At 33.9% G+C, this 9,698-nt stretch overlaps 1 protein-coding gene across 1 annotated transcript in view; it reads left to right on the top strand.

Moving 5' to 3' along the window:
- The first annotated feature begins 204 nt into the window (after window positions 1–204).
- The window catches only part of LOC133188178 (glucose dehydrogenase [FAD, quinone]-like), a 19,985-nt gene continuing 10,491 nt past the window's right edge, over window positions 205–9,698 (top strand). Inside the window, exons 1-8 of the mRNA XM_061323559.1 lie at window positions 205–325; window positions 745–953; window positions 1,085–1,274; window positions 2,334–2,462; window positions 2,634–2,755; window positions 6,371–6,538; window positions 6,838–6,982; window positions 7,546–7,697. Of these exons, the coding sequence (XP_061179543.1) occupies window positions 205–325; window positions 745–953; window positions 1,085–1,274; window positions 2,334–2,462; window positions 2,634–2,755; window positions 6,371–6,538; window positions 6,838–6,982; window positions 7,546–7,697 (1,236 nt within the window). The remainder of the gene's footprint in view (window positions 326–744; window positions 954–1,084; window positions 1,275–2,333; window positions 2,463–2,633; window positions 2,756–6,370; window positions 6,539–6,837; window positions 6,983–7,545; window positions 7,698–9,698) is intronic.

Genomic DNA, 9,698 nt, shown 5'->3' with positions numbered 1-9,698 from the left:
TGTCACTAATATCCGAAAAATATTGCACCGTACAATATGCAACGAACGTATTTACGCAAATATTTGTTCCGGTCTGGTACCGTAGCACACAAATAGAATTGAATTACAGTAATAAACAGAGGAACTGTTCAAAGTCACGAATACTTTTGATTTAGTCATATATTGTTAAATTTTTTTGTGATACTTCCCTCAGCTCGAAAAAGAATGGGGAAGATTTTTGCTTTTGGTGTCATTTTAATTGCGGTGGTTGTGTCTTTTATTTCAAAATACAACGAGAATGGAGCTCCTCCGGTATCTTTTAACAAAACATACGACTACATTATAGGTAAGAATAATTCTAGTAGTTATTCCTTCAATTTAAACCTATGACGTCAGAGCAGTGGTGCGTACAATTGGCATTTAAAATATGCCTATTGAGAAACTCGGATTTTAAATTGTTGAAATATCAAAAATATTAATTTTCTAGCAAAGAAATTTAAACGGATGGTTTTCATGGCATGAAAACTTTATTATATCAAAGAATTCTGAGAGTTATAAAAATCCTATATATGTTAAATATATGTATGAGTTTTCAAATGATACATTAAAAGACTAATACGAATCGTTTGAATCGAGTAATTTTTCATCATAATTTCTTGTCTATATTATTATTGAAGAAAGAAAACTCAAATTATTTCCAAATAAGAAATATCTTTCCATATATCATGAAGATATTTACAGATTTTTTTTTTGTCCAAATTAAAGTCGGCGCTGGATCGGCAGGATGCGTCCTTGCCAACAGACTTTCGGAAGATCCCGAATCCTCGGTACTCATCGTAGAAGCTGGGGGATCTGAAGATGATAACCCGATGATTCAGGTTCCTATCGCAGCATTAGCCCTGCAAAATTCAAAAGAAGATTGGGCTTTCAGAACCGTTCCTCAGAAGCAGGCATGCTTAGGACTGAAGGACCAAGTAATCTTTGTATTTCATTTAATAAAGCTATATCCGATCTACTGCTTTTTATTGTTATCATTTGTGAGGAATACAATGAAATCGAAAAAAGAAAGATATTTAATACGCAGTTGTATTTCTATTCATTTTAGAGAAGTGCTTGGCCTAGAGGAAAAGTTCTTGGGGGATCAAGTTCCCTGAACATAATGCACTACATCCGGGGAAGTCGGCACGACTATGACAGCTGGGCTAGGGAGGGGTGTAAGGGTTGGGACTATAAAAACGTCCTACCTTATTTTATAAAATCTGAAGATAATCAAATTCTCTCTCTAAATGATTCTGGTAAGATGTACTATTTAGTCAATTAATTTATCAACATGTTCTATGTTTTATAGTTTACTATAGACTAGTCTGAATACTACTACATGTAACGAATTTATATTAATAGTTTACTGTAGAAATCAAATATTAAATTTAATAATTATTTAATCTAGTACCGTGAAAGTTCTAGCTAGTATGTAAATTATATTCTCCTTATAAAAACTGCATTTTTAAATCATCGCTAAAGCACAAAGCATGGTTACTGCCGCATTTGGGCCCTCGTTTAGTATAGTAAAATTTGTGAACGTGTGCAATTAATACCTTAATAATGCTCGTTTTGTTACCAACATCGAGTTTTTGTTCAAAGTGTACACAGAAGCCACAAAAGGGTGATAAAATAGGACGTTTTACTGAACTTTCTCAATTCTGATAACATTTCGTGAAATTTAAGATACTTTTATATCTCATAGAACATATAGTACAAGCTTGCCTATCTGAGTGAGATTTTTATACACAAGATGCATCTGGAACTGGTGCATGAAATATATAAATTTAGTAGATAGGCAAGTTTGTGCTCTGTTTTATGAAACAAAATATGATTTAAAATTGAGGAAAATTTGAATGAAAAATGAGAAAATTTGGAAATTGGGAAATTTTGCGACCTTCCTATGACCTATGTGTATCTTTTCACTTAGATTAATACCCATTTTGTAACAGTGATACATGTATCAACAGGTTTTAAATTATGAACTCCTAAGAGATACCCCAAACCTGGGACCAAAAAGGAATCTAAGAGTATGTTGTCCTTTACTAAAATATTTAGAGCATGGGATAACTATGTATTCCTTCCATGATCATACCGCATTTCATAATGTAGATGGGTTATAGGGTAGGATGTTCTAATTTAAATATACCGTGTTACTCTAAATCTCACAACCCATAAACTGACTGTCTTTTATATCACTTCCTAGGCTGACATTGACAAGATTATTTTTTTTAAATAAGTAACATGTATCATAAGTAAATTAAAGCCGTTCCAATATAACAAACTTCACTTGAAACAAGCAAATTTTTTAACAGAATACCACGGCAAAGGAGGTTACCTTACCGTCAGTGACGGGTCAGCCACGCCCCTTATTGCTGTGTACGAGAAGGCAATGAGAGAGCTGGGATATCCAGTGACAGACTGCAATGGAAAATCACAGACGGGTATCCGAAAATTAAAAAGGAAATTTGTAAAGATAATACACTATTCCAGTGAATATAGTGTGTACTTTTAGTGGAATGATTAGAATTCCATATTGTTTCAATATTCCCGATTCTCTTCTCTAAGGTATAATTAGCATTTTTATTAATTTTTAAAGTATAACTTTTATCCAGGCTTCTTTTACGGACAAGAGACGGTCAGGAACGGCGAGAGATGGAGCACAGCTAAAGCTTTTCTCAGACCGGTCATGCATCGCTCTAACCTTCATGTCTCTACCAATTCACACGTCACCGAGGTAAATATTAGATATATGTGAATGAAATATTTGCAGTAATGATTCACCAGGCAAGAACTATAGAATCCGGGCATGTACTTGACTAATGCACAATCGATCATCGAGTGAAGGGTTGATGATGATGACTTGACAGTAAGATAGCGCAATGAGTATGATGCAATAGCGCGACATTGCGATGACAATATTACGATTTAGCGATAGCGAACATCGCTTCATCGCACCATCGTCATCGCATCAATGCGCATCTCTGTTAATATTGTATCATCGCGTCGTCGCTCCATCATGCCATCGCATCACTAGCATTACTACATATATCATCATTGCAATGTCCATCGCATCATCGCGTCATCATCATCACCAACGCAGCTAGGTTAAGGACTCCCATATATACGTCAGCCTATGCAGAGATTCGGGAAAGCTATTATGACGTCACGTTGAAACAATTCAAATGAATTTCGATGAATAAATACTATCTGGGTTTTTTTAAAACACACTAAATTACTTTCGTTTCTCATAAATATTATAAAGATAAATGGATGTGCATCTTATCTTGCCAAAATAGCACTTTGAGTATGTAGAATAAAATCCAGCTTGATCTCGCTGTACTTACTGAGATGACGTCATTTCTTAGTTTGACACGCAGTTTCTCTGTACTTGAGGCGTGGATCAAGCTATTATCGTAGCTTGTAAAAATAAAAATAAATACGAAACAAGCTTAATTGGACCAAACTAAATGCATATTCTAATATATATTAATCCATATTTTATTGTCAAACTAAATTGATAATGTGTAGACCTTATATATACATGTAGCCGTAGGGAGCACACTTGTACAGTAATGTGCTAGAATGAGGGGTCCAGCCCCTCGAAAATATCAAAAGTTCAACGATATCCGCTTCGGTATAAATTCTGAATTTTTAAACACGTGTAGCTATTATTCCTACTATTCTGAAAAGTGCTGGGAGCTGGTTGTGCATTGTTCATTTATTCCGCAATGTAACATTATTCCAGTGCTTTTTACATCTATGTCTGGAGTTTATAGACAGACGGCTAAATTTTACCTAATTCCCGAACATGAGGAAGTTGCTCCCAGCACTTTTCATGTTAAGGAATTTGTCTTAAACAACACAGAATAAATTTTATAGCGGAAATATAACCGTATATCGTTGAACTTTTACGATCTTTGTAGTAGTACATATATGTTCTAATTTTAAACCTGTCACGTGACAAACAGCTGATGTAAGCGATGTCGTTTTGGTCGAACTCAGCAGAGACCCGATATATACAAGCGCAAACACCACAATTCACATTCATCAAAACTAATGCTGTTAAAAACAAATTAAAATTGTATTCATTTTCTCTGAATATATTAAGGCGTATATTTCATCGGCGTCCTTAACCTAGCTGCGAAAGCTTCAATGCTGCATCATCATCATTATCGTGTCATCACTCCAGTGATTCAAACCTTTATATTGCGATAGTGAACTACATGGCCCTATTCGGATTCAATAAAGAACACACTTCTTCTGACGTTGCCAAAAAATCATTTTAGAAGAGGGATGTTCCTATAAGGTCGACTTTTTTTCTCCCAAGAAAAACATCAAAAAATTTCTTTTTTTAGATTTGGAGAAAAAACTTCTGATTAATTAAGGATATCCGCTCCTTAGCAAGTAACAACAACTCCTAAAATTATTATTTAATCAAAATAAATCTCAGACTATAGCTTGAAATTAAATCTTTCATTTCATGAACCTCTATATGATTCTCTCACACTGTGAGAATACCATTTGGATACCCTTTCACACTGTGTCAGAATATCACTTTTATTCAGTAAATAAATTACATTTTATTATACCTCTATTAAGAATACTCCAATTTGATTGGCTTGTAAGAAGGCTTTAAACTCAATAATGACTCCAAAAAGTACCACTTACAGCAATAATGACCTAGGAATTATTGCACGTGGGGTATAATGACCCGGTCATTATAATTAATGACCGCTAAAAATGACCTGTTAATCTAAATTCCATTCAAATTTAAAAATTAATGCATACAGTAATGACTGTTCATTACAAAAAATGCCGTTATGAAAATATGTATAGTCTTTTTATGATACGCAATATGATTGTCCTTTAGATGCGTCATAAAATTTATCGTTTTCATTGAAACTTTCGTTACAATGTCAAATTCAACGAATGCAGACTTGGCTCTTTTGTACAGTAAAAGTCTGCACCAGATTATCATTGTACTCGGAAATTGTATTTGTGAATTTATAAAAATGCATGTTACTGACAATCACAGAGTGTTTTAATAAATCGGCGGTGCAAAAACTTACAAGACTTGCAGGCGAAAAGTAAACAACTTCACTAGCGAATCCCGATCCCGATGAAACACTGATAATGACAGTTCGTACATGTAGGTCTAATATACACAATTGACTATTTTAGTAATTAAGTCTACAAAAGTTGTCTTAACTTATGTCGGTATAATAAAAGTTATTAATACATTTTCAACAGTGAAATATTATACAATTAATTACCCCTTATGAGGTCAACATGGTGAAATAAGGACCCGAGACCTGGCCCTAGAGGTGACCTGACCTGACCGAGGCCGCGTAATTGATTACCCCTTATGAGTTCAACATGGTGAAATAAGGACCCTCGACCTGGCCCACTCGCTGACCTGACCTGACCTCGGCCACTACGCGGCCTCGGTCAGGTCAGGTCACCTCGTGGGCCAGGTCGAGGGTCCTTATTTCACCATGTTGACCTCATATGGGGTAATTAATTGTATAATATTTCACTGTTGAAAATGTATTAATAACTTTTATAATGAACTTTGAAAAAATACCAACATAGTGGGTAAATACATATACTCAATAACTTGTGAATTCAGACATATTATTGTATACAAGAATTTTCAATTTTTGAACGGCTGATTTTCAGATCCGGAGGATCGGACTACCTTAAGATTTTATTTAACAAAAGCTACATGTAAGATAGTCATGTGGGGTTCTACATGTAAGATAGCCATGTGGGGTGCACGGATTAGAATTAATGCCCCAATTAAAAGATGTGCCTTTGGGGTTATGTCACAACAAATGTACTTTTTAGCGCCAGATACCCGAATATCAAAAGTTAAAAAAAATTGATGAAATAGCATCGTAAAAGAATTCGACATAAATAAATGTAAAATGACACCTTCATTTTACAGTATTTATTACGATTTTACAGTATTTATTACGATTTTACAGTATTTATTACGATTTTGAAAATAGGAATTTTGAACTACAATTTATCAAAACCCTAAGAAACGGTGTTATGGAAAATGGTGACATGAAAACGTTATATTAAGCAAAATTAATATTTAACAAATCGTTTTATATTTGATTGAAATTGTTATGCAAATTCGAAAACACGTTATTCAAATCCATAAAATTCGATTCATGTTCTTTATCTATTGATTTATATTATACAATATTGTTATTCATATTCGTAAACTTTGTGATTTATGTACGAAATCTTGTGATTTTTATTCGAAAAGTTTATATTGCATATCAATTATAAATTTTCGCAGATAAAATATAACATTTTTATCATTGTATCTATATTTTAGATTTTGATGGAAAACAAAACAGCAATAGGGATTGCATTATCAAGAGATAAAGTAAATCACGTGATCAGAGCAAGACGAGAAGTGATTGTTTCTGCTGGTGCCATTAACTCACCTCAGATCTTAATGTTATCTGGAATTGGTCCGAAAGAACATCTGGATTCTCTAGGGGTGAGCTACATGTAAAAGAGAGAGAGAGAGAGAGTTCGCTTTGATACAATTCATATTGTATGAATTATTTTTATCCTATTGAAAATGCATTTGTTTACAATTTCTCACCAATATAGCGAAACATTAATTAACATAAACGTTAAAAAAAAATAATAGTACACTGAAATTTTGAGTTACTACTTTGTTTTTAAGCGGCAAATTATAGTTTCTTTAAAATATTGTTCAATGATAACAAAAAATCATAAGTGCAGAATATATAGTTATGATACACTCATTGCTTCATTTAACTTTTTTCGCAGATTCCAGTTGTAAAGGACCTTCCAGTTGGTCAGAATCTACAGGATCACATCTTCTCAGCTTTATACTTTTATGACAACTCCACGAAATCTACAGTTCTTCCTCCATCTCTTCTGCAAACACTAAGATATGCAGTTTTCAAGTCAGGTCTGTATAACTTCATCCTAACCCCCAACCCCCCCAACACACAAAATTTAATACACACACAAGACGCGGATCCAGGAATTTTTTTCCGGGTGGGGGGGGGGGTCCACGTCAACTCGATCTATAAAATGTCTGATAAGCAAAAAAAAAAAAACCTAGACAACATGATCCAAAACCTGAAAAACCAAGGGGGGGGGGGGGTTGAATGGTAATGTATAGGTCTACACTTTCCTTAGTCAGTCTCTTTCACATTTTCAGGAACATGACTCTCCTTTTATTTTGAGAAGGGCCCATGTAAGTGTTTCCTGGGGAGGGGGGTATATTTTTTACGATATTATAACATATAAATCTAATAACTCTTAAATTCCATGGGGAGGGGTGTCCAGACCCCCCCCCCCCATCCCACCCCCCTTTGCATGTACAAAACAATCGATATGACACGCGTTAAGCTGCAAGTTTCTAGTTTCAGCAATCTTTAAATATTTATTCCTCAAGCAATCTTCTTTTGTTTTAATTTACGAACTTTAAAACTTTGTTGACGTTAATAAGAAATGACATACATCTAGGTCCTCTCAGCAAACCCCATTATGAGGCGGGCAGCTTCCTGGAAGACGATAGTACATTCCCTCCAGATATACAGATGTCATTTCACGGAATATCAATAACAGATATCTCCGGCATAGACCAGTTAATAAACACGTTTAATTTTGTCCCAGAGGTAAGACAGAACTATTTGCAAACTAGTACTCCCTCCGCTCCGTCAAGAAGTGCAGAGTCAAAGCAAGTCCCTGTTCACCTCTAATGAGCGGACCACTGGACTTGTTGCTAGAAGTTATATTTGGAGCAAATAATTGCATTAATAAAGATTTTCGGCAAAATAAAGTAGAATTGATTCTTTTCCTGACCACTCGTTAAAAATTTCTATTTAATGCTTATGGTTTTCCAGAAGAAATCCAATTTTTAATTAAAATGCACAACTTTTCGACATTAAATTTGACAGGAATGACCAGTTAACTTATCAATTTAATAAAGAAATAAAAGTTATAAATTCCTGTGTGAGCATCAATGAACCTGAAATACTGCGGTAAGTAAAAAGAAACTGAAAACGTCACACTGGATTTTGTAACTACACGTACATGAAGTCATGTAGTCTTAGATTATGCATAGTTCTCAAGGTAAGGTATGGGTTAGAGTTATGTTAAAGATAGTAGTGAAAATGTAACGCTTTATAACCCATTCAATAGTTAAGACAATCAGGCAATTTTGATACAAAACGAAATGAAACTAACGCGGGTATGTTAAGGTTACACCCAGAGATAACCTACTTGCCTTCACAATATTACGTCATAGTAAGCTGTATGACGTGAACTAAAGAAATAATGATTTCTTAATATCTATCTTTAAAGTTTAATTTCAGGTCCAAGAAAAGAACGGAATCATTCAAAACATAACATAAACTAAATCTTGTCGTTTTTGGGTGGTATAAATAGCTAATTATTTAGCACGGGGGTTAAATACCAAACCCATGACGTCATAACTGTAACCGGAAGTAGAACTCTTTAATAGATAACTTAACAAAGTTAATAGCCAACTTGGCTTAAAGCAGTAAACTGCCTCCAGTTATGATTGTCAACCCAGGTAAGGGGATATCTGAACTATGATCAACGCTAAATGAAAACACAGTTAATTGTAAGTTTTATAAATTTAATAAAGTGAGAATTAACCTTTGTAAATGATAACAAATAATAAATAATAGTCAAAATTTAAACAAGAATAAAGTCTTTCAAAATTGCACAGGAATAAATAGTTTTATCAAAAATATAATTTAATCTGGCAAGTGAATAACAATAATCTCAATAAATAAATAAGAAGTTTGTGAAAAATTTAATAGGAAAAATGGGAGGAATGTGAAAAACCTATGAAAATAATTTATGTCCCTACCGAGTTTCCATACTTATGAAAAAGGTCAAAAATCCTATTAAAAACTGCTATAAATGTCAATGATTTGGAAAAATGTAAGGGAAATGAGCTACATCACCCAATATGAACTCTACTAATCAACACTCTAGAGTTGAACTTAAAATAATAATGCTAAATCTGGATTCTAAAAATATCTAACCCAGATAATAAACAACACCAAAAATAAATAAATAAATAGTAAATAGTGGTTCTAGGAATTATACCTGTTATCTACAAATCCCTAGACCAGGCTGAACTTGGAAAGGGGAAAAATAAATTAACTCTATAAAACCTACATCCTAACCGTTTCCTAACAAAAACCTAGAACTTGTGAAAAACATGAAACTAAAGCTAGCTAAGACCTAGAGTACTGTTAAACCATGAGGTTTTCTTAGCACTCTAAGGTACTAATCAAATAGTGCTCATAAACCATGAGGTTTTCTTAGCACAGTAAAGAGGAACTAACCATGAGGTTGTGTTCCCCAACCCAAGTGAAGAAAACTACACGAACACGGCTTTAAATACCCTAGCTATAGGCCCAAAAATAAAAGCCAATAAACATCAAAGATCCTACAACTAACTTAACCAATCAGAACACAGCTACCAAAAGTACTATGGAAAGACTCCCAACATGGATGACACTTCCTGTTTAAAAAGTAAAACATGTGGAATGTCAACACATGTCCTAACTTATAAAAGACAAATAATAACGGGGTTTTACGTAAGTAACAACTGAAAACATAAGGTAAATAGAATTATC

This window comes from Saccostrea echinata, unplaced genomic scaffold, assembly GCF_033153115.1.
Source record: "Saccostrea echinata isolate AGI-Se365-2 ecotype Australia unplaced genomic scaffold, CSIRO_AGI_Sech_v1 ptg000016l, whole genome shotgun sequence".
In the NCBI taxonomy this organism is placed as follows: domain Eukaryota; kingdom Metazoa; phylum Mollusca; class Bivalvia; order Ostreida; family Ostreidae; genus Saccostrea; species Saccostrea echinata.
This window is presented reverse-complemented; position numbering and strand designations above follow the sequence as displayed.